The sequence below is a fragment of the Ochotona princeps genome, chromosome 7 (genome assembly GCF_030435755.1).
Source record: "Ochotona princeps isolate mOchPri1 chromosome 7, mOchPri1.hap1, whole genome shotgun sequence".
Lineage (NCBI taxonomy): Eukaryota > Metazoa > Chordata > Mammalia > Lagomorpha > Ochotonidae > Ochotona > Ochotona princeps.
The window spans coordinates 40,633,796-40,660,225 of record NC_080838.1 but is presented as its reverse complement, the minus strand read 5'-3'; the positions used below and the strand labels follow the sequence as shown (position 1 = coordinate 40,660,225).

At 35.9% G+C, this 26,430-nt stretch overlaps 1 protein-coding gene across 1 annotated transcript in view; it reads right to left on the bottom strand.

The window, feature by feature from the left end:
* The window catches only part of COL25A1 (collagen type XXV alpha 1 chain), a 460,541-nt gene that overhangs the window by 54,631 nt on the left and 379,480 nt on the right, over positions 1-26,430 (bottom strand). The window contains exons 13-18 of the mRNA XM_058666694.1: positions 23,275-23,328; positions 21,421-21,447; positions 19,089-19,133; positions 12,350-12,382; positions 11,888-11,923; positions 7,629-7,673 (exon numbers count right to left, since the gene is read on the bottom strand). Of these exons, the coding sequence (XP_058522677.1) occupies positions 7,629-7,673; positions 11,888-11,923; positions 12,350-12,382; positions 19,089-19,133; positions 21,421-21,447; positions 23,275-23,328 (240 nt within the window). The remainder of the gene's footprint in view (positions 1-7,628; positions 7,674-11,887; positions 11,924-12,349; positions 12,383-19,088; positions 19,134-21,420; positions 21,448-23,274; positions 23,329-26,430) is intronic.

Here is a 26,430-nt window from a genome sequence, read left to right as displayed (position 1 = left end):
AAATTCCCATAGCTATCAGGGCTTCAATGTGTAACATACGATAAGTAAAACACCATCATGCTATTTTAATCAGTTTAAATTAATCTAAAATCTAAAATTTTCTGAAATTCTGCATGTGCCTTGTTCTTTCATTTCCTATGCATTTTCCTCCACTTCTTCGTCTATCTACTACATCACACTTTAGATTTTTGTTTTGATTATGAGTGAGAATAAGATGACACTTAGCTTCTCACTGAGCCTCTGATCACACGTGGAACAGATCGAAGTTAATAAACAGACATCATAAAATGTCATCATTCACACAGTGCACAGCTAACTCACAGGAGGCAGGATAAAAAAGGACAGCAGAAGCAAGAGGAGACAATGCGGTGACGGGACACAGGGAAGGACACAGGGAAGGAGAGTAAGAAGGCGAGAGGGGAAAGATGAGCAGAGAGGAACACCTCCTTTTCTCATGACCATAGGAATCAAGTCCAGATTTAATGTGTAACTTCTGCTTTATTTGTTTTGTTTTTACTAGTCCAACTACATTTAATTTTGGGATAAACAAAATATAAATAATACATTATCAAATGTCTAAATACAGAAATATGATTTATGCAAAACCTGAGGGTAAGATATCTACTATTTTCTATGAGAACCATTAACACGGTCCAAAATTTTAACCTCTAAAACATAATAAACAGTAGGTACCTTATTCTGTTTCCTAAGTTACAGAATAACTAGTGATTAAATGGCTGTCAAAGAAGCAAAAATCTCCACTCTGATGTCTATTGTAGTATACAACTTAATTGTACACCAGCAAATTTCGAAATTTGGTCTCATTTTCTGTCTTGTCTTGGATATTGCATACGATTTCTTCCTGAATCACGTCATGAGTTTTTTTTTTTTTTAAGATTTATTTTATTTTTACTACAAAGTCAGATATACTGAGAGGAGGAGAGACAGAGAAGAAGTGGAGCTGCCGGGATTAGAACCAGCGGCCATATGGGATCAAGGCAAGGACCTTAGCCACTAGGCCACACTGCCAAGCCCACGTCATGAGTTTTTAAACCTTTGGGTGTTCTTGCTGTTAATTAGCTCATCATCAATGAGTTAAACTAATCTCAATACCAACATGTCACCTTCCCTTGCGTTAGCATGTAGAAAAGATGAATAGAATAGCTATGGTTTTGGCAACTAAACTGGAGTTCAGGTGGTATATAAGGAAGACTACTAATTCAGGAAAAAGTACAGATCTGCCTGTGAATCTGATACATGTAACTATTCTGAACAAAAGTGTTAAAAAAGGGACAAAAACACACAGAACAAAGCGGAAACAGAATAATGATAGTTGAATTTAGAGGTGTATCTTCCACAAACGAACTGTAGACAGCTTGAAGGACTCATAGTAACCTTTGTAACAGGAGTTAACCATTTGTGCAGCTATAATTCTGACCTTGTAGGTTAAGCTCAATGAGTATAGATTATTACTTTGCTATATACTGAGAGTTGGTATTTTGCAAAATATCATTCTGCTTCACACTACTGTTTTCTACTACTGATTATGGTGCCAGTATTGGGACTTTATTTTTTCCCACTCCTTTCTTTCACAAATTGACAACATATACACAGAGAAATGAAGCAAGCTACATGCAGATTTAGCAGAAGGAAGGCAGTTCCCCACATTTTACATAAAAGAAAGATACCTCAAAAATAAGATTTTTGACTGAAGCCCTTTTCCTCAACTCCTTCAATTCTACATTCACTTGCTAAAAAACAAAAGGCAAAGAAACCAAAAGGCAGACAACTACTGACCTTACCTAGTTCAAGAGCACTAAAAAATGGTCTTTCAAGTTATGAAACAGAAACACAAAGCTGGGACATTCCTTAGAAAAATAGCGTTTCTGAAATATAAGCATACTGCCAAAGGTCTCCTGAACTGTTACAATTCTGTAAAAAGATCTTATTTTTCTTCAAAATCACATTTATTAATACAAATAACCTGTTTCAGGTTGCCATACTTCATCTTTCAAATGATCACTGAAGCCAGTTAATACTCTTCTGTCAAATTTATATAAAGAATGTTCTTCATAAATATGGGAAGAGTCAACAAATACACAGGTGAGATTATTAGTCAATGTAACAAGAGAAGAGACAGATACTTTCACACAGAAATGTCTTGCCAGGTGTTTCCTTAAAAACTTCCAGAACTTACCATGTGTTAGAGGGAATGGTGGCCTGCAAGTCCTAACTGATTAGCTCTTGGACATAGAAAAGTCTCTAGCTTTTCATTTATTTTCATTTGATTTATTTTTGTAAGTCATTATCAATTAAAAGAGGAAAAGTTTTTTCTTTTAACCTAAAAGCCTTCTAATATACCAGTTTGAACAAACTCAGATTTTCCATGATATTTACTACCTCCAAACAGATTGAATTTTCATTGCCCAAAAAAATAGTACAACAGGGCTTAGAAAATATGTGCTGATCCGCCTGGGTGCTCAAAACATCACCAATAATTTTGATTAATGTGTCTTGACACTGAATGCATTAGCCATACAATATTCTTCTTGCTTAAAGGCTAATTAGAATTCAAGTCAGCATGATACCTGCTTTTGAGGATTACAGCAAGAACAGTTGTTGTAATAAGAACCTCCAGGCAGCCAGTCTGGGTAATGATTGACTTATAAAATTATTGAGGGGAAAAAAGAATAAGAAAGTAGATTCTGCCCCCAAAACACTTACTTCCCTTAAGGATCACATTTGGGTATAAATTAAAACATTTCAGTGGCTCTGCTGAAAATGAACTGCAATAGCAGGCTTATTAAAAAGCCAGAAAACACCTGATTTTCTTTTTCTGAAGATAATTACATCATAAAAAGAGAGTTGGTGTATTTCATTATAGCAGCTAAAAATCTCTGATTTCTGGATGTGTGTATTTCCTAATGAAGTCCCCTAAATTACTCAACTTTTGAGGTGCAGTTTGGGCAAGCAGGAAATAATTATGAGCAAAAATTACACATTATTCTTTGAGTCAATTTTTGTTCTTTTTTTTCCTAAATCTTTGTTCTTTCTCCTTTTTTCCCAAGAATTCATTCTACTTATATTTCCCAAAGGTTTCGTCTGCCATTTAAAAACTGTGATTTGATGTTTCTGAGGGAGTAGCTTCATCATGAGTGGATCAGAGTGATAAGTTTCATTCAGATTACTGAGCACTGTATCTAATCTAAAAAATGCCAAAGTAAATGTTTTTGCCACTTATAAAAGCTAGTCTTTATATGGTATCATGGCAAGGGTGATTTCATATAATGAGGTACAAAGAGTTAATTGCTATATCATATTTTCCAAGTCCTTAAGTTAATGGTCAAATTTTCAGTAACAAAGTTGGAGAAAATGAACAAGTGTTATGGAAAGATACACTGTAAAAAAAATCTTTACCACCTAAATAATTTATTTTTCCTGTGGTTTTACATAATTGTTACTGTATTATGCCTGCCTGCCCTATTTTTTTCTCCATAACTCTTTTACTGAATGAAGTTAGATGAACTGATTTTATATGTTGAAAGAAAAAAAGGAAATTTAAAAAAATACTAGACAGGCAACTAGATTTAGGTTAGGCAACACTGATTGGAGCCTGGAGAATTTCCATTACTGTGATACATATCAAGTTTTCCTTTTGCTTTTCATGTGAACAGTGCCAGGAAGGAGAAGTTAGACAGTGCTGTATCTTATACCCAGAACCTTTGTTCATGGAATACATCTCTGTAATAGGGAAAAAGTAAGTGATATAAAGTTACTGCGCTTGTAATATTCACCCATGACTACAAAGGAGTCTTCAAAATTTACTTCCACCAACCTATGGGGTATTAACAATGGCTTTATATTTTATGTATTTAATTATGCACATGAGGAAATACTATAATGGAGCAGGTGCATAAGCAATATTTTTATATCCTGAGCTAAGAGAAAGAAATGACAATAGCCAAAATCTTATACAGCACTTACCATGTGCTTGGCAGTATTTTACAATTTTTAATAATTTGAGAGGCCAAGAGAGAAAGAGAGACAGAAAGACAGAATATGAATATGCAAGTGCTAGTGTGTTGTCATCTGTTAGACTCTCCAGATGCCTACAATGGCTATAAATAGACTAGGCTGAGGTCAGGAGTTGGGAACTCAATCCAAGTCTCCCATGAGGGTGGCATAAACCCAAGTACTTGAGCTGCATTTTATGGTTTGCAGGAGCTGGGAGCTGGAGTCAGAAGCCAGCCATTTGAGTATTAAAGGCAGGTACTCAAGTATGGGATACAGACATCTCAACCACCAGATTAAAGATAATTCTGTTTGGCAATATTTTAAGATCTATACTTACATTAACTCAGTTGGTTACTACAACTCCATATTAAGTTCAATGACTATTCTCACCTTATGCAGAAAGTAAAGCACAGAGAGTTCTAGAACTTGTCCCAAATCATATCACTGGTAAGGTGGAGTACCATGACCTGAGCTCTGGTGGTCCATTCTAAAGTAACTAGTTTATGCTGCTTAAGTCCTAGAGTAATGTAATCATAAAAATGTACAAGGAAAGTATTTATATTTTTCAAAGTAAATTCAGAAAGAAAAATTAGATCACAATCTTATCTTTTATGTGGCATTAGAAAATTTTATTATAACAACTTTTACCTGTTGAAATATTTCAAGAATTGATGAATACTTTTGAGCTCAAACCTTTTTCTAGAAGATCAATGTCTGCACGGCACATTGTGTATAATTTAATTTTCCCAGCTGAACATCTTGACACTATATGAACCATGAATGCATGAAATAGGAATTCCAAATGCCTTCCACATGGTAAGGGGAACCTTAAATATTTGTGCAGGAAGCTCATGAGTAGTCTGAAATAAAGTTATGCCTGTACTTAGTGACTTTTATTATGTATGCCTAAAGTATTAGCACTTTGCTCTGAGTAGAAGCCTGAGGTGATAGATAGATGGGTCTGCTGTCTGTATTTAGGCACTTTGCTCACTTCCTGAGAGCTGTGTAGAAGGCATGTGGATGCTCATTAAGTTTCCAGCCATTCCCCGAGAGCAACAGGTGGCAAATCAAAGCTTCCCTGGTATGTCACGGCTGATTTCCTCAACGTCTTGGAAATTAGGGATTGTATTTGTATGCTTTCTGTAGTCCCAGCAGATAAGGAGGGCATGAATAGCAGCAGGAAGTAATTTCAAAGTGTAAACAAACACACTTGTCCAGGAAGATTATGACTAATATTCCTTCTACCACCCAATCTATATCCATGGTAGTTCATCTTTTAAACACTACTGCTTGTTCATTCTCTGACTCACAGTTAACTGCCTTGTGGCTAACTACCTATCAGAAGCAAGCCAAATTAAGGAAAAATGAAAATCCCAAATTAGTACAATTGTACTGCAAATTGTAAGTGAGTAACTGCATTTGTAAGTCTCCAATGAGCACTAATGGCCATAGTGTGTTCCTAAATTGTCTCTTTTTCAATGTCACTTTTTTCCACTGGCCAGTTTTTGAGAACAACAAGTTTAAATTTACTGAATTAAAAGTTGAAACTAGAATTGAAATTAAATATTGGATGCTTGCCATTATGTAGGAAAAAACGTGTACAGGTGAATAATGAAAAAATTTTTTAACAACTGACAATTTTCTATAGACAGAAAAATAAGAGAAAAAGCAGAGCTACGTGACCTTGATCAAGTATGCCTGCCAAGTTTTTATGATCCTAAGGATACAGTGGCAAATCACCAAAGTCATTCTCAACTTGAACAAGGTTAAACAAAAAAAGCAACAAATCCAGATTAGTCAACAGATGACTAAGGAAATGCCAAGGGAGCAATGGAATGTTTTTCATGATGAGAAATAACAAAACTAGAATATGAATAATTAATAATGACTTAATCATGCATATACAAAAATACACATATTTAAATATTTGTCTTACATGAAAAAAATAATTCCTTCATTGCCATGTATACTCTATACCTCAACAAGAAAGTGGCTTCAGCTCAGAAAAAAAGGACAATTGGATTTCCAAGAACCGAGGTTCTCATCAGATGACCTACTACTGGCCTGGGAAAGCAGTGGCAGATGGCCCAAAGCCTGTACCCACGTGGGAGATCTGAAAGAAGCTCCTAGCTTCCGACTGGCGCAGCTTCAGCTGTTGTGGCCATTTGGGAGTGAACTATTGGATGGAAGATCTTTCTATCTCTCCTCTCTGTAAACGTGCATTTCCAATAAAAATAAAGAATTTTTTTTAAAGATTTATTCATTTTATTACAGCCAGATATACACAGAGGAGGAGAGACAGACAGGAAGATCTTCTGTCCGATGTTTCACTCCCCAAGTGAGCCGCAACGGGCCGATGCTGTGCCGATCCGATGCCGGGAACCAGGAACCTCTTCCGGGTCTCCCACGCGGGTGCAGGGTCCCAATGCATTGGGCTGTCCTCAACTGCTTTCCCAGGCCACAAGCAGGGAGCTGGATGGGAAGTGGAGCTGCCGGGATTAGAACCGGCGCCCATATGGGATCCCGGGGCTTTCAAGGCGAGGACTTTAGCTGCTAGGCCATGCCGCCGGGCCCAAGAATTTTTTTTTTTTAAAAAAGCAACTTCAATTGTGGAGTATACTTTCCATGGAAGAATTAAAAATTTAAAACACACTAAAAAGACATATCCAAACTTCTGTGATTCTAAAGTGGAAAGATTAAACGAAAAGCTAGAACCAAAATATCTGAGTGCTAACTTAGAAGATGTAGTTTTTATGTGCGTTACTTATACCAGTCATTCATAAATTATTTTCTTTGATTTCATGTCATCTCTGAAAACTCAGTAACAACATATCTTTCCTAAGATCATTATTTCAAGGAGCTCACAAAGCAGAACTTCTGAAAACAGTGTATACTGTCCTCCACTGAAAGTAAATATAGCAATTTTTGAATGAACTAATGCACACTAGATTGACTCAAAACTTTGTATGATGAGAATAATATCTAGGAAAATATATTGGCATTAAGTTATCCTGTCAAGTGGTTCCAGAATATTAAGATAATTTAAATAGAAATTTTTTAAAATAGAAAATTGATTTTAAAGGAGTAACTACAACTGATGCAGTAGCAATGTAAGACTTGTCAGTTGCTACGTGAAAGACTAAAAAAAAAGGTTTTTAACACTTTTAAGCTGTTTAAAAACAATCAAAATGTTTTTTTTCCCCTCTGGAGGATCCTTCCTTCCTTAACATTTGTTATGATGCTAATTCTGGAAAAATTTGATTTGATAATAAGAATAAAATTGAGATGTGAAGGCAAAGAGATACTGTAGACTTTAAAAAATTCATGTAATTTCCACTGAAATAGCATTTTCATTTATTCACGAGGCATGGAATGTTAGACAGTGAGCTATGCAGTCAAGATAGAAACTGCAATAATTAACAATAGGTACTTAATTTTCAAGCAAAAAGAGTAGTTGTTTGAATGAATGTTTTTAAGACACTCATAAAGAAAAGGCATTCTATTTCCAGTTTTCATGCCAACCTCCTACTCCTCCCCACTTCCATTTTCTTACACTTTGGATGACTCTCACAGTTACAGATCTATGAAATCAAGACTGTCCGTGCAGTATTTACCTTTATCCCCGGAAGTCCAGGAAGCCCAGGAAGCCCTGGTTCACCCTACATAGGAAAATCACAAGTATTATAGAACGATATGCACTCAGTCACAGTAGTTGGAGAAAATCATGGCACATGTTCCAGCTGAATGCTCTTATAGACAATAATTTTTAGAAAATGATCTCATTTCAAGATGCTCAATGATAATGCTACTCAGTCAACTCTTGATTCAGTGATGGGTTGACTATTCTGCACATTTTTCAGGGTTTTTCCTCTTTTACCAGTTTCTTGTTCGCTGGCATCTCTATGAGAGGCTGAGAATGGGGAATAACAGGAGAGAACTCCTTTGGTAAATGATTTGTTGAGGAGGTGGATGGTATTTGCTGAGAAGAGGGTCATGTGTGCATTCTGGTAATGCGGTTACTCTTTTATGTCAGACAATCAAGAGTTGGCTGTATGAACAGGTGTTCACATCAAAACACTATAAACCAAGAGCTTTCCTCACTTAAGAGTACATTAAGATTTCTTTTTCATTCCTGAATGATGAGAAAATAAATAAATTATTAAGATTTTGCTTAACTCCAGTCTGTCTTTCCGACAATTGTTGAGTCTGGCCAACCCTGCTTAACAGCTTAGGGCTAATGGTACCATGCAGCTGTTCCTGAATACAGGTTTGAGATTAAGTGGTACATTTTGGGTGAGCACACTGGAGTCAAGCAAAACCTTCTCATTTTCAAAGAACTGGCGACATTATTTTAAGCACAAAGTATGATGACAAAGGTTACATTGGTTAGAAAATTTCCTAAATTCCACTAAGAAAGCATAGAAGATTCACAGGAGAAAAATGGAGATTCATTTTATTTTGGATTAATATGGCTATTATGTGTGGAAATAACACCTGAAGGTGAGAGTCACATCATTTCTTGATGGTCAGAGGAACAACCATACAAAAAGAGATAGGAGCATCAAACTAACAATAAAGTGGTAGAAGGAAGCACTTGTAATTTAAATGCATTAACAATTCTCACTGTATGGAGAAACAACTAAAAACAACCAGACACCACGTTTTTAATATTACTATTTTCAGATTAGGAAAAGCTATAGCTTGCTTTGGTTATTATCACAAATGACTCCAGATACTATGTATTTAAGATGTATGATTAGACACACACACAAAGATACTCTAATTTCCTTATTGGCAGAGGTTAAAGTTACTTCAGGAATGCAAAAGAAATAATATTCTGTTTGGAACCATATCAATGAATGTTTGATTGTCAGTAGTGGAAAAAAAAAAAGGAAAAAAATCAGGTGAGAGAACAAAGGATGATTTTAAGAACTTGGCTATCATCCCATTAAAAAGCTACTTGTCCAAGTAGATTAAACTTTACAAAGTTACAACACTGTTCATCTGGTTTTTTTTCCTTTTTATCCTTAAATCAAGTAGAAAGGGCTTGCATATATATTTTACTGAAAATTTTCCACTTTAAAAACACTGATTACAAATACAAAGCTTTGCATTACTTTAATAAAGTCTCCTAAAACCAATTTCAGAAGCATCATATTTGAAGCATTTTTGGAAATACATAGACTTATAACACTATCTTCCAAAGGGATTCTCATCACACTATCCTTTCCCACTAAATTAAATGAATTATAGGAATACATTTTTTAAAAAGGTATTTATGTGCACACACATAAGCAAACATACTTATCTCCGAACAATGAGAAAGATGTATGAGATATTATGGAATATTTTATATAACAGATTACATATTTGCAGAGACATTAAGATTTTTGGCTTTCCTTATATCACATGTATGTATGTGTATATGTGCGGCAAGTTGTGAAGTTGCGTCTCATAATCTTAGATTTTACAAATTTGGCCCTATCAGTTTTATGCTCATGTAGTGTCATAGCTGTTAGAATGAAAGACTAACAGATTCAATGCTGATCTTTGGGAAACAGACTCTCAGACATGGACGGTGCTCATCATCACACATCTCCTTTACAGTGCTCTGGACACCTGCAGAATTTGACTTGCTGGAAACTCAGATCATTCAGATACTTTGAAAAGAACATATTTTTATAAGTTGTGAAAATGTTAGGAAGATTAACATGTGATCCAAAAAAATATGTATAAATCTCCAAGCTCATTCTACAAGCCTTCATACATATTCCAACTCAAATATCAATCACACACTGTACCGATGTGGCTATAAAAGAAAATATAATCTCACTGAGAAATAATTTGCACATTATGACACTTCCCTAGACATCAGACTTTCATAACGAAAAAAGAACACACAGTGGAAAGCTCATCCATGAACTTTTTTGCTGTGTTAATATTCTGTACTTCTCTGGAAATGTCCCTAATATAAAAATTTACGTGACAAGGAGTGTACGGCACAGTTTTGCTACAGTAAGAAATGTGCCATAGAAGAACTCTTTGAACTGATCTTGCATTCAGTTCAGTCTGCCCTTGTTCTAAATAAGCAGCAAGCATGGAAATACTCTGCTCTAAAATAGATGGGGGGTGTGTTAAGTATTGCCAAAGGAAGGTAAAGGAAGTCATAACATAGTGGGAAGTAAGATTATGTTAAAGGAAAGATTCGGGCTCAAACATGAAGGAAAAGATGTTGTTCATTTCAGGGGACACATTTGTTAAGATGGGTTGTAAGCTTTTTATCTATCACTTCTCTCAGTATTATTAGAAACTGATTTCTAACGTTCAGCAAAGGAGACCTCATGCTTCCAAATGTAAACCTATAAATTTCCAGCATGAATATAAAATATTTCTAAATAAACATGATAAGACAATGTTTTATTAAGCAACGGAGAATAAACCTGGATTTTCCACTTTGAAAACAGTAGACCTTATATAAGAGTATAACAGATTTGTTTCAGTTTGTGTTTTAGAGAAACGACAGTTTTGAAGACTTATGATTTTTAAAATAGCAAATCATAAATTTAAAGTTATTTAAAATCATCCTCTATTTTCTTAAGAACCAAGAGAATAAATTAGATCACTTAAGAAGATGAGTTGCTTTTTAAAGCCAAAGCAAAGAACCTATGACTGCATCATCAATCCCACATTTCCTAAATAAAGAATCCACAAAGCTTCATAAAAATCAAACAATGAAAATTTCACAGTTCTGCTTGTTTATTGGGAGTGTCTCAGCTTTACCTATCTAAATTACTATTCTTACATTTTTAACTTCAAGGGAAAAGTCAGTCTTTAAATTATGTCAATGTTGAAAGAATGTTAAAGACCTCAAAATTATTTCCATCCTACAAATTTACAAGGTTTTCTCAAATAACTTCAACAACCTGTGAATATTTCTTCACCGTGTTTTAAGGCTCCAAATGACAGCAAAAATGGATATATTCTTTCTTCCTGCTATTAAAAGAAAATCTACTCTATTTCATTCTGCTATTAAAAGAAATTCTATCTACTCTCACTTTTATTAAGACATCAATTACTGTTATACAAAGGTAAAGCCATAATATTAAGAGGTTTATCTTAATAAGGAATTTCCATTTGCTTGTTGTCTTCAATACATCTGTTATTTAAAATCTGACTGTTCTGGGCATTGATCTGCAGACGCTTGATGATCAACTACCAAAATTTGTTTCTTGTCTTGGACCAAAATAAAAATATGAGTAGCAGCATTTTCACAGAAAGTTTGTGAACCTTTGAAGTGGTGGTTTGAAGTACCAATGATAAATAAAACATTTAATTACCCACAGATTGATTGAAGTGCTATGACTGGCACCTCTAACTATAATTTAGATCATAATGAAGCTTAGTTTGTATATCCTTCATGGCACAGAGACATAGGATTCACATGCAAGATTAGAAGAAGATCATTATTTGCAATGAAAGGAAAAAACTTAATTTAAAAAATTAGCATTCACTATTAAGCAGTTTAGAAGATCCATGTCCTCTCATGAAAGGTAGAAACATGCAGATTACCTTCAAGCATGCAAGCTAAGTTGTTGGCATTCCAACCCAGTTGATCTTTGTTAGGTTCAAACAGCCCAGTGTATTCAGACCTTAGTTCAGAAAGCATCCTTTTACATGGACATTGTGTGTTTTCACATTTTGCTATGGTCAACATCAACACCTTTTACAATGCAAAACAACCAATAACACTAGGTATTCAAAGCATGAATACCGCATCAGTTTGAAGTAATTGGCTTCAGATTACACAGTGGGTAGCAGATACAAAACCTTGAATATGATACATCACAAACATCACCCCAGACAGAGATGTTACCTTTTGCCCTGGACGACCAGCTTCTCCAGGTTCTCCCTGGCCAAGGGAAAAATTTAAAAAAAAGATGAAAAGGGTAAAGTCTTACAAAGAATTGCCCCAAACCTTCTGACCCCTGGATACTTTCACAAAGATAGCCCTGCCTGCCTCTTGATCGCAGGTAATGTATTCTGTTACTCTACATCTCATTAGCCTCAAACGATTTTGTTGCTGTGAATATGCTCTCGGATCACACATGGATCCATTTTCCAAGAGATTTAAGTGGAAAGGGAAGAGAAGGCAAGATTTTTTATTAAAGCTGTCACCAAATTGCCTACAGATACCCCCATGTTAGGTTTAGAATTGATTACTGCAGACCAGGAACAGACTTTTCACCATCAACGCTGGTGAAAGGGAGGAGAATATAAAGGCTGATAAAAATAATCTTAACTCCTGGGGTCCAAGTACTTGCAAGGCTATAATTACCTTGATTCCCGCAGCAGAGGATCCGGGGTCACCCTAAAACAAAACCCATGAGAGGTTATACCACAAGTTAGAGGAATAGGAAAGGGACCCTGAAATTAACTGGCCTTCCTCTGCTCCATACCATTTGGTATCAGTGTCGACTGCTAAGATGTCAGCAGTCTCCAAGATAAGTAAGTACCTTCTTCCTGCCCCCCACTAAAAAGCACATTTACACTTTGTATGCAAAGTGTGTATGAATTACATTTCTTGAAACAAATATAAATCTACAAACACACATCTCTTCTCTTGTTCCAGTCCTAAAACTTCTGCTTTCTTGTATTCTTAAGTTACAATAGAGCGATCTGGAGTTTTCAGTGTTTCCTGTTTCTAAAACTTATTAGGGTCACCAGCTATCATTAACTTAGAGTTCTCTGACCCTTTTGGTCTTCCAAAAGTCAGGGTTCAACAGATAAAGTCACCAGGTTAATGACACCAGGTTGGAAAAAGCCACGCGGCATGGATAGGCTCGTCTTTCTCGCAAAGTGCCTATAATAATTACAACGGCATGGGTTTCCCAGCTTCGCACTTATTTCACTGTAACCTGGTCACCAGAAGTCACAGGATGATGGATGATTTGTGAGTGATGGGGACACATGGGAGCGCTGAGCGTAAGTCTTGAGACAGAATCTGGTTTTTTGAAAGGCACTATATTGTGTGACTCCATTTCTAAAGCAATTATCTGCTAGTAGGGATGAGCAGATGGAACAACAAAGGGGAGAAATGAAATGAGAGAGGCCAGCACAAGGCCTAGATTTTTCAGTCCCTTCTAGCCCCTCTATCCCATGAACAGGAAAAGAAAAGCAGAAAAACGTGCTTATTTGAGACTGTCAAGAAAACAGAAGCAGCCACAGGAGAAAGGCACCTACAAGGATTTCTTCAGCTGTCGCATCTGCACAAATGTTCAGAGTTCTGGGGGTCTATTTCCTTGTTCTAGAGTCCAGAAGCTGCTCATCAATCTCTTACAGAGACAGACCTCAGGTCTCAGTGCATGGAGTCTGTCCCCTTTCCCCTCCCTACTACCTCAGTTCCTTTCCCTTTTCCTATGGCAAGCACCTTCCCTTTCTTCAGATCTCAGTTGAGTGATTTGTCTCCAAGAACCCTTCAAACACTAATGCAGACATATGCCACCTTGCACAAACTCACTAGGTAGTATCATGCTTGACTCACATCTGGTATCACTCACTTTGTCATCGCCTATTTCTTTTTCCTGCTTATTCATCAGTTGATCATTTGCTGGACAATTAGCTATACATAATCTTATCCTGTATCTATATTATTCAGTGCTTGGCCCATGGTATTGCTGAATTCCATAGGTGGTGGATAAATGAGCAAATCTCAAAAACAATTTTTAAAAACAGTTCAGGAGTCAAGGATGAACATTAACTTTGAACTAACCCTAAGAAAGGACAAAATGATGTTTAGAAACAGAAGGAAATGGTAAGCTGTTCAGGAAACAAAGTGAGCTTTTCTAACATCTGTAGTTGTTATTACCTAAGGAGAAATTAAAAAAAAAAAAAAGAAACAAAATGTAAAGAAGACCAGGATGTTGAATACTGCCCTATAAAACAACACTGATTTCCCTTCCGAATCAATAGCCTTCAGTTGCATTCCAAGTGGGAAACGAACTAAATGTAGCTACTTTCCTCAATTTTTACTAAAACAGTGCAAATGCCATTCAAATCAGTCAGCCAGATTTACTGTGTTTTGCACAATAAGAACTTTGAACTCACAAAAGTAACCTGGACCTTGCAGTGTTTGTTATTTCATTCACCTCATCTATGTATACCTTGCAAGACCTCCAGGTGACATGATAAGTATTACTACATTCATTTAATAATAAATGAGAAAGTTGGAGCAAATTCAGGTTAAATGAATTTGGGCCTTCCTAAATTCTACAGCCAAGTTCCTTTTACTAGAATAAGGAAAGAATTTTGGGTTTCTTTCATTTTGACAGCAGGACATATAAATTCGTAAATAAGAGGAAGTTGCTTGTATGAAGTACTGGAAAACTTTTGTATTTTAACAGGCAATCCACTAAATATGAATGATGACTAGATTCAGTTCTCAGAGACAGAAGATGGAAAGATAGGGAGTTTGCTAAAAGGCTAATTTATTTGTGGGAATATGAGCAGTTTCATTTTGTGGACCATTAAGAGCTATGTTTTATCTTAAAGTTTCAGAACTGCAGGACTGGTGCAATAACTCAACTCCCTAATCCTCCATCTTGAAGCGCCAAGATCCCATATGGGCACTGGTTTGTGTCCTGGCTACTCCACTTCCCATCCAGCTCCTTGATTACGACCTGGGAAAGCAGTGGTGGATGGTCCAAAGCCTTATGTCCTTGCACCCATGTGGTAGACCCAGAAGAACTCCTGCCCCCTGACTCTGGATTGGCTCAGCTCTGGCCATTGTGGCCATTTTGGGAGTGAACCACCAGGTGAAAGATCTCTCTTTCTTTCTGTAAATCTGCCTTTCTAATAAAAATAAATCTTTGAAAAAATTTAGAACTATGAAATCTCAAGAAGTTTTTGTGACTTTTATGTGGCAAAGCAAGCATCAGAAGACATTCACAGCTAAACATTTTAAAGGATAATAATGCAAATAGGAGATATAAACTCTGTGTGCTTATAATTCCTCTCTGTACTCCCTAAGTGAAAATGAACACAGGATTAAAATAGAAAGGAAAGATCCCAACTGTGTCTTTAAAGTGTGCTCTTTGCTTCATAAGTAGGTTTGGAAATAAAAATTTCCTCAGAATAAGTTATGGATGAGAAAAGAGTCTTGAACTAAATGAATTTGACTTTACTATTTGTCACTCAAGCATAGTTTCAATTTTTTTGTGCTTATTTTCTGGCACAATGCAAACTTAGCAGATAGTTATATGTGGATGCTAATGAAATATGCATTTATATATGAAGTAAACGTGATGGCTTAATTTTAACACTCATTGATTAATTCAACATATATTGACTGGGCATCAATTATTTGAAAGATGTATTCTGGATACAGAGATGCTGGGAGTTAGGCAGACATCAGTGAACAGTGCAGTCACAAGCCTTGCCCCTATGCAGCATTCATAATAATAATTACTAATATATTCATATAATATAAAAACTTTATGTTGAAAGCATGAAAAATGTTTCTTTTTAAAAACATTGTCTAGAATAGGAAGATACTTATGTTTGGGAAATTCTGTCTCACGGTATATACACAGAAGTCGCAGCAATCAAATGGATACAGAAAAACATTCTACCACCACATAAAATTTAGAAAATTAGTGAAACAAAAAAAAAAACTGTAAAGACTATTCACTCAATAAATGTTTATTATCTTCTAACTATGTGCCAGGAAGTTGGATCAGTGCTGGGAAAAGTCTGGCATCACAGTTTTTGGTGTATTTATTTTTTCTTTTTCAGTGAGCACAGCGCCCAGGGTTACAATAAATTGTGGCAAGGGCTATGAAATGGATTACCAAGAAGCTATGGAGTATGGAGAGGGTAATTTAACTCATCCAGAGAAGACTCAGATGATGCCTTAGAGAACTGGCTTACACATTTAAGGTAGAGGATTGAAATGGATTGAAGAATAAATGAAATGAGAAAGTACAAAAGGGAAACTAAACAGTTTTGGGGAAAAGGACAGAGTACAAAACTGTTTAAACTAGGAGAATAAAATATGCTAAGTTACAGTAGGTTTGTCATTGAATGGAGTGAAAGTTGCCATTGGAACAGGCACTCAAGTGTGACATGAGGAACACCAATATGGCTGGTGGCTCTGAATCTGGTGTGATTTCTGAAAAGGTTCAGAGAATGCAAATCAAAGATGCTATGTAGATGCTAAGTAAAAACACGGCATATTCACAGGGATCCAAAGTGGGGAAGCCAAAGAAAGGAAGACACAGGCAGTGCCAAGAAACAAAAACTGCACTGCTCTATCAACAGATAAAATATAGTGAATCATAGAGTGACCTGGCCAAACCATTCAGTGTGCTGCATCAAGCACTCACAACAAGGGAAGAAGAAACAGCTCATAATTCATTTCTACTTTTGATCATTGGATTAACACTCCAAGCAGTAGAACGTGATCTTTCTAAACATGACTGAAATTGGTCTTTGGCCTGATGCTTAAACAAGGAGTGTACTGTGGTTGTTGACCACAGAGAAAACCCAGCCTTGTGGATTTTACAGTTCCACAGCATTTCCAGACAGCCAGTCTAGGAAGGCTGAGATTGCTTTACCATTCAGAGGCACTGAGTTGGATCAAAAGAGGAAAAGTCCTATTAAAGTACATCAGTCAATGACGTAATTTACTACATCAATGGCAGAAAAGAAGCCCTGAAAAAAAGTTTACATCTCAAATTTGGTAAGGGATGAATGAATTTCACATACTGAACACAAAGGAGAGCAGAGTGTTTCCAACATGTTGGAAACAAATTATATGACAGAAGCAGGAAATGTTTAAAAAACACATCAAAAATTATATTCCAATTACAGCATTCTTGGGATGAACGCCACAGGTCAGATTACATATTGCACACATTACACAGTCCTGTTTACAATCTTCTGCTTAGACCCATTCACAGTTTATAGAAATGATCTTTATTTTAACTGAGGCATGTTTTGTTATTTAATGGCAGTTGACTAGTAAAGTTTACTGATTAAAAACACCAATCAATCTATTTTGTTTCAATTTCCATGTGGTATGAAAAGTTAATACTTATTGAAAGATTATTATGTGTTGGTCAGTATGGTAATTGATTCGCATTAATATATAAAATAAAAACAATATTCCTTTGAGATGATCCGTCTTTTCAAAGCAAAAAGCTGTTTTACTATTATACAATTAAAATTTAAAAATGTGTGATTAACAAATCCTGTTTTGGTCTCTGTTCCTCAAATGAAGCTTTAAAACTACACTTTATAAAGCATAAAGTTCTTCATATAAATCCACAAAGGCATCGTTCAAACTTTATGTCCTTATTTCCTCCCTTCCCCCAACTGGAAGAACTTTCCCTCTGCATAGAATAATTTTCTTTCTTTTAAGCAGATTGGCAACCGGGGCAAATTCAGCTGCCTGAAAGGCCTATGAGCTAAGAAGAATTTTAACATTCTTAAGTGGTTAAAAAAATCAAAATAACCATACTATAACATCAAAAATTACATAAAATTATTATTTTTTTGCAACCAGAAAAAAAGTTTCACTGGAATATAGCCATACTAATTTGTTTACGTGTTGTCCACGGTTACTTTCATGCTACAACAGCTGAGCTGAGCTGTTGTGACAGAGACCATATGGCTTACAAAACCTAAAATATTTATTTTCTGGCCTTTTACGGAAAAAATTGGCTGACTTTTACTTTTAAACAAAAACAACAGACTTAAACACAACATTGAAGTTTATGTATCCACAGTTTTGGATTTTGACTTCAAGAGTAGTCGAGGCATATCACTGACCTCACTTGTATTAACATATGCATGTCACATTTGATAGCAACATGATACTTGGATTTGGCAGGTGAATAAAAAGGGCCAGCAGTACTGGAACTGAAATTGGCTCCAGCATATTCCCCAGGGAACATTTGGCAGTGTCTAGAGACATTTTTGGTTGTCACAAGTCAGGGGGTGCTACTGGCACACAGTGAGTAGAGTCCAACAACAATACTGAGCATCTGACAGTTCCCTCAAAAACAAATTTTATAGCCCAAAATGTCAGTAAGGGTGAGGCTGAGAAACCCTGGTCTACAAGGGTAAAAGTCCATTCAGTTCTTCAAATAGAAATACAATTGTCACTTGGTAACACTAATTCATTCCTACCACCATGCCACATGTATATGAATATTTATGAAAAGAAGTAATAATCAATTTTTTAAATTTTGTTAGTATGTTTTACAACTAACCATTACCCATCTGTACTGTAATAATTTTCAAAGTGCAACAGCCTTGTTCTCCATTGTATGCCTAATTGAATAATTACTGCTTTCTTCAATTATTTAGCTTGGATTAAATAAAAATCTACCTGCATCTATTCTAGAATCAATTTTTCAAAAGAACCTTTCTTAAATCTTAACACACATCACAAGTGGCATTAAATATCCTTCCTGTGTCAAAGATATCTGAAAAGCATGAATATAAGTAAAGACTCTCAGGATAATTGGGCAGGAAGGGAAGCCAGAGACTACTAAAACGTAACCACAAATTGTTGATAAATCCCCAGAATTAGTGAATTTCAAGTTGAGGAAAATTCTGGATTGCGTTAAAGGTCTAATCCATTGACAGCAGTCTATCACACTTTTTGATCTCACTCCATTTTTCTGACATGTTCTTTCCTGAAACTGGAACAAATGGAATCACTTTCGACCTCTATTTTTATATCCCTATGAACAAAGTGAATGCCTCATCTACACAAGAATATGTGATTTCATTCCTTGAAAGCTTCATTACTAAAAAGTTAACTCTGCACTTTCTACAATGTTTGACCTTTAATTCTACTTTCAAAATGTTTAAATTTGTGTATAGGAGTTTTTGAATTATCATCTTTTACACATCAAATATTGAAGTATTTTATAATCTTGGAGCATTATCTCTTGCTTTGTCATATTAAGCTACCCTCTCTCACCTCCTTGCAAATCTCCTATTTCCATGACTAGAAAATAACATTTCTTGCACTTGTGGAGACTCTTTCATATTAAGTAGAGCCCTACCTTTTCGCCTGTATCGCCTTTCGGACCATTGTCTCCAGCATCTCCCTGTGGAGAAAAAAACAAAACAACAAATTCAAAATATATCTGTGATGTGATTCAGTCATTTTCATTATAATGAAGCTTTTTTCCATAAATACAACACATAAAAAAAAATCAGTGGTCAATTCTCTACACAGCTAACAGATTTTTATCTGACCAGCTGCTTTATATCAATTAAATAAATTTATTATAGTAAACATGCAGAATAATTTGTAACTATTCTACAGTTTTATAGAAAGCAGCAATTTATCTGCCTGCTTTTCAGTACCTCTTGTTGGACATATAAGGCCTCTTAATGCTGTCTCTGATCACTGTTCCCAGTTCCACTCAAGACTTGAGCAATGGTTCCGTCTTGACAGTTGCTGCAGTCTGTCACATTACCTCTCTGCCCTTTGTGTCACTCCTGCCACCTGGTCCCATCTTCCCTTTTCTCTTCTACCTGTATAAACCCCATCTCTAATCTCCACAGTCTCCAAGAGCACTATGAGGCCCTCACAATCTGTGGGAGTGAATATGTACTGATCTGGGCCTATAATGTCTTGCTTTATGTTTTATAAGAAAACAAGTTTTCATTCAGAGTTAAATAAATTGGAAATTCATTTAATGGTGATTTTCTTGTTATTTTTAGGACTTTTCATTGCATGTTCCCACACTGACATCTCCTTCCTAGCCATAAGCCACGCACTAGAAAGAAAGGAATTCCTTTATTGTCCTTTGTATCCTTAAAATCTGTATTCTTCCAGACAACAGGGTGGAAATGCACAGACTCCAGGGCCAAGGAGACCAAGTCTAGTTCCAGCACCTACTGGGCAAATGAGATTCTTTCTGCATCAAGTTTCTCATTTCTAATGCAAGCTTCCAGCGACTTCATGCAATCAGAAGCATCAAGTTACACACTGCGTGTAGAGCCATGAAGACAGTAACTGGCACATCATCAGCTGTCACCGATGGTCAGTAGCAACGACAATGTCATTGCTGTTCGTGAGCATAAACTGGAAAGCCCATCTCTAGCTTTGTTCAAGTCTCTTTTCTATCATTTAGAAGACTCCCTTAACTAAGAGACAAACTATTAATAATAGTTGAGACAGTGGGTACAGGTGGTGGAAGAGAACAACTTTTAATTTTTCCTCTGTATTCTCTTTCACTATTTCAAACTGGCATGAAGTGAGGCCACTTAGGCACTTGTCTGAGGTTGAGTGGTAGCCCAAAGCGAGCCACAAGGGTCACAGACATTTCCTGTAATGAGTCTCTGGGATGGTACTGACATCTCTCCCTTTCCTGTCTTAACAAGTCCGTTAATCTTAAACTAATTACTGCGAACATATATCAGATGACAAATTAATGTATTTGTAATCTATTATGAAGGATTTTTAGTGGGCTGTTTATTTACCTGCTTCTAAAAATTGCTTAAAAACCTTTCAATTGAAAAACAAAGCAAACCTTCATACTGGGAAAACTGGGTTACAGGGGTTATGAAGTGGAGGGTCTGACTGAACCATGTCCTCTGGAAATTGTCTTTTCCGCTTCTCTATTTCGCTCATCTTCTATCAAAATCATTATCTTTTTTTTCCTTTATAGTAACAGAAAATAAAGCTACACTCAAGACATTTTCTTGATCTACAAATGAACATCTTTGGGAATTAGAAATTATAATATTGATTTGTCAGAAACATTGGCTCATTTGAGAAGACCATGATGAAGTAAGTATCTGAGCAGTTTTGTACCCAGCACAATTCACAAACACTTTAAAAGTAAACAGCATAAGAGCCAAGAAAATAAGCACCACCATATGCACTAAGAATCTAAAAATAACCAGGACAGTCCCAGAAGTAGTAAGGAAAGGAATTTAGGAGAAATTTAGCATGCAACACCCTGCTTCTCCTTTTGTTTCTCTTTCTGGGTTTTATGGGAATTCTTTGTAGAGCAACTTTCAGATAATTGCTATGGGTAAACATCTGTATCCCTTTAACCTAGTGACTTAAGGAGTGCACAGGGCTGTATCTGCTTTGAAAAGCATTGAAATGGCATTAGCAAGTAGGTAGAACTTAGACTTCTGCAAGTCTAGAGATCTTTGAAAGATATTAAAAAACTTGGAATGCTTAAATTTTCCTTCCTCTTATTTAATTTTTCTGAACTCCAAATTTTGTCCAAACTTAAGAACTATGCTATTTTCTCCTTCCACCAATGGACAGTTTGAGAACAGTGGTCATCATATTTATCCCTCTGTCTCTATCCATCCATCATGTATCACATTACTCCTAGAGTTGAAATTGAGTTTCAATTATATTCTTACCTTTTCTCCTTGTTCTCCAGGTTCTCCCTGAGCAAAACAAAACAAAAAACAAAACAAAGAAAAAACAGACATTAGGTGACATTAAATTGGAAAATACCTATTAATCAGTATCAAACATAACAGATATTGAACATATTAGGCACATTATGTGTGACACCTTCTATTTTGGCTGGATCTGGAAAGATGAGTTTCCTGGAGAACTGGGTATGAATGTCAACATCATCTATAATTGTAACTGTTTGCCTATTATGTGATTAACTTATTTTAAGATCAGAATTCAGAAACTGTTGTGGGGCATGAAAGATGATAGTATGACAATATGGCATCCTGAGAGACTGCTCCCTTCCAAACTCAGAACCAATCAGGATGACCAGCATGTCCTTAAGGGAGTCTTCCACTGAAAATACCGTGATACATGTATTATTTCAGGGTTTGTGGGACCTAGACTTGGAAATTAATCTTTTCCCCTAATGTGATCATATACAGTCAGTCCTGAACTTGGGTACCTTTGCAATGTCATGAACTCTCTTCATCTGGTAAGAAGCATATTCCAGATTAGTTGTAGTTCAGGAGGCATTAGTACCTCTAGGAATGACTCCAGAGTCTGGCAGAAGGAGTTGAGGAGGGATGTCTTCATTCAAAGCAATGAGCAGAAAGAATCAGGGCTAAAACACAAAATTCTGACTAGACCTTAATTTCTACTTTATCCAAGAAAGGAGTGGAATAGGAAATTTTTTTTGCAAATTATATGCATTATAACATTTTCCCCTGAAAACTGAAGTGTTGCTGTGAGATTGACTTGCTTTATAAAAACATGTTGTTACATTATTATGATTCTGTATTTTTTAGCTTGGAAGCAAGAGTCTTTTCATTTTCTGGAGCTCAATCTGACCTTTGGTTTTCTGAATTTCTGGTCACTTTTACTGCTCCACATCTATCCTGATGGTTGCTAGGCAACATCAGACTAGCTCTATGAACAGTCATTAAGCATTAACTCTTAGCATTTGGCATGGTGCAAGAAGAGGAGAAAAGACAGGAAAATGACTGCAGTCTCACAAGGAATATTTTCTTCCCTCTCCTGATGGACAAAAGATAGGTCTACATATTTTAGATCTGTTCTATGTGTCTGTCAATTGCAATGTGATCTGTAAAATCAGCTGACAGACATTTGTGGGTAGACACACAGGAGCACAGCTGATGGGATTAGACTTCAAGGGATGTTTGCTCATCAAAGGATTTGAGATTGTCTGCCTGTTTGGTTTAAACCAAACTGCCACCAATCTTTTTATACTTAGTAGTATATATTATAAAGTATATTATACTTTAAGAAACAAAGAAAATTTTCAGTCCAAACTAAAAGTCCTTATTACATTTTATTCTTATTTAGTAAAACATGACACATCTTTATTCTGCCTTTCATTTGATTAACTGATTATTTTGGTTAAGATTGGAGGTAACCAGATATTAACAAAACACTTTAGTGGTGCTGTGGCCACATTTTCAGTTGAACCTGTAAAGAGGCACATTTTTAGTCAGGAGGGCCATGACACATGAGCTCATATATTTTAAGGATGACTACAGTTATATTTGTAAAGTGGACTTTCTTGTGTTTTATATATATGCATTCCAGAATAAAGATTTTTTTAGAAATTATGTCCTATTTTGTTTTTCTGCATTTTAATATTAATTAAAATCAGAAACATAATGTATTTGTGAGTCACAAACGTCTATACTCCAGCAGATATAGCATTACTGATACAAAATTCCATCCAAGTGGCACAGTGAGATATTGAAAGTATTATTATGTCTGTGGAAATTCAAGGATTACGTGATTCTGCTCAGCTCTGCACTGACCTTTGGTCCTGGTGCTCCATTCTGTCCCACTGCTCCAGGCAATCCAGGTTCACCCTCAAAATAAAACACAGATACAACTAAGTGAAATTAAATCTATTTTAGATAAATTCGATATATCACAATATTGAATTTGAATACAATCGATAACTAAGGGAGACAACTAGCAAGTTATGCTATAGGAATAGAGAATTAGCAGTCACAGAGAATAAGTGGCCTTTTAGCTTCTGTGGTCCAATAATTATTTTTTTCATAATCAAGAGGTTAATAACTGCCTAGTGGAAATTAGTAACTAGCCTGGTGTTGGGAACACTACAGGCATCAAATAAGTTCTTGTTGAGTGAGTAAAGGACACTTGAAATCTAAAACTCTCTTGGTGGAGAGTTAGGAAAACAAAGATCAAGTCATTTTATTTTTAAGTTAAGCCTCAGAGAATAAATATTTACAATCCTAAATCCTGAAGGCCAGACACATCTGTGGAAACCTATTTAATTCACATGCACATATTGGACACAAAAATAAAAAGTAGAGATGCCTCTTATTTCTCTTTTCAACTTAGCTATAAAATAATTAGAATAAAACATTGAGATTTTGGCTTTCACTTTCATCGGAATGATAGACTTTTGGGTAAAAGATGATAGCTGTTAGGCTAGAAAAATTTTCCACTTTAGTCTTTCTAAACTCCAAACTAGCAATTGTTTTCCAAAGGAAAAAAAAGCCCCTTGAGGTGCTCACAAGATATTTTGGCCCTTCATAATTCCATGTGGCTCAAATTTACATCAACTAGAATTTCATTTTCACTTAAAAACATTCCCAAAGTCCTTCACTTTGTGTTCCAGTTACTGGAAAACTTTCATCTTTCCACGGAGAGCAGTAAAGTTGCTCTTCTGTTGACTTTTCTAAAAGTGTATTTAAGGGATGAGCATTTTTCCCAGTGGTTAGGACCCCCACATCCTATATCAGAGCGGCTGGGTTCAATGCCCAGCTATTGCTCCTGGCTCCAGATTCTTAGTAATGTGGACCTGGGGAGGCATCAGTGATGGCTCACATACTTGGGTTCCTGCCATCCATGTGGAAGAACTAGACGGAATTATAGTCTACTACCCATGACTGCTAACAGAGGTCATTGCAGGCATTTAGGGAACTCTGTTTCAGTAAAGATTTCTGACTCTCTGCATCTCAAATTAAAAAATAGTAATAATTTAAAGGTAGACTTTCTTTCTCAGTAGTTTTGAATTCATTAGAAATTTAGTTGGTTTTTCTAAGAGTTATTTATTTATTTATTTTTTAATTTGAAAGGCAGACTACAGAGCCAGAGAGATAAATTCCATATGTTGGGTCATTTCTCAATAAGATGCAGTGGCCAGGGCTCGGTCAGGTTGAAGCCAGGAGCTTCATCCAGGCCTCCCACATAGACATAGGGGTCCAAGTATTTGGGCCATCTTCTGCTGTATTCCCAGGTGCATTAACATGAAGAAACTGAATTGGAAGCATAGCGGCTGAGATTTGAACTAGTACCAACATGGGCTGTCAGTATTGCAGACATTGCTTTACTTGGTGTACCACGGTGCTAGCCCAAGAATTGACTTTAAAGAATGTTTCTCAATCACCTGGAGGACAGGAATTGAGCATTTTTATTCGGGTTCTCAACCTGTAAAAAATGTTATTAATAATCACATTTCTTAGGTATCAAATTAAGTTTATTAACCTAACTTACAAGTTTCTAAGAAGTACTATTTTCTTCCTATTTTAGAGGTGAAGAAACTGACATATATAAAAGTTAGTCTGAAATTTTACAACTATAGTCAAGATTTGAACCATAATGATCTGGCTTAAGAATCTGTGCTCTTAACAGTAGGTTTTGATGAAAGTTTCAAGAAATAGAGGGGGTGTAGATGAGTAGTAATTTTATTCTTATTCTCTTTTCACTTATATATCCCATTTAGAATTGGCCTCTCAGCAAGAAACCAGGATCAAATTAAATGCACATAAAGATTATCAATGAATACAGATTATTGAAGTCTATAAAGCCTTACAAAACAGCAAATTTATTCTACAATTGTACTGGATTATCACTACTAAAGTCTTCAGCTTCTGGAAGAAACTATGCTTCCTGTATAAAGTTTCAGGATATTTGTAACTTTCACACTTTCCTTGGTAAAATGACAAAAAGGTTGACTTAGAATAATGGGAAAATTTTGATATTCCATTTATTATAACAAAGTATAAGCCCTTGGAAACAGAATATACCCTGAAAGAGGACTATCATTTACTATGCAACCAAAGCAAAGCTATGAAGTCTGTTCTCTTCAAAGAATCCACAACAGGATGCACTAATATCATAACTCATGGTTTCATGCAAAAGGAGAGATGCTGCCAGGGAACAGTACACACTTTGTTTAGCCTTTCAAAGAATAACCATGGTAGCCAGTGGTATTAAAAAAATGGTTAAGCCCTGGAACCAGACAAAATTCATGCTGAGATTCTGAAGCAAAGAAGAGGAATGTTGCTTAGGTGTCTGCATAGCCTTCTCCTTAATATATGAACATCAGGAGATGAAAACTTGAGCTCCCTTTTCCTTTGATTTTATATATTGCTAAAATAACATAAGGGAAAAACTGGGAAAAACCAAAACATTTAGGCTCATAATCGCATCACTCTACAGTAATTGTTTTCATCTTTTTTGGTTTCCTTCTGGTCTCTTTAACTTATGCTTACATCTTTTCTAGAAACTGCAAGCATGGAACACAGCTATTTTGATTTTTCATTATCTATACCCCACAGTTGTTTCACATGGTACTCATGATTTTCTTGCGGATAGTTCAGTTAGCTCAAAGTCAATTGCCTTCATTTACTTAGTTCCACATTGTTGAATTCTCAGGTTTTTTTTTCAACTTGTGCTGTTAAACTTTGTGAACATGTTTTTATGAATGTTTTTCTGTCAAATTCTTTAATTCTGATATGTTATATCTGTTTTATGAGTCAACAGAAGCATTTTTATGGCAGCAGCTCAAATTGTGTTCTAATGGGACTCTGCGTTTCATTTGCCATTATAGGCGCTGTCCAGGTATTACTGCTCAGAACTTCATCAGCATTGGATATCACATTTCTAATGATTTCTGTGGGCATTTGTGCACAAATAAAAACTTGCACTATGGA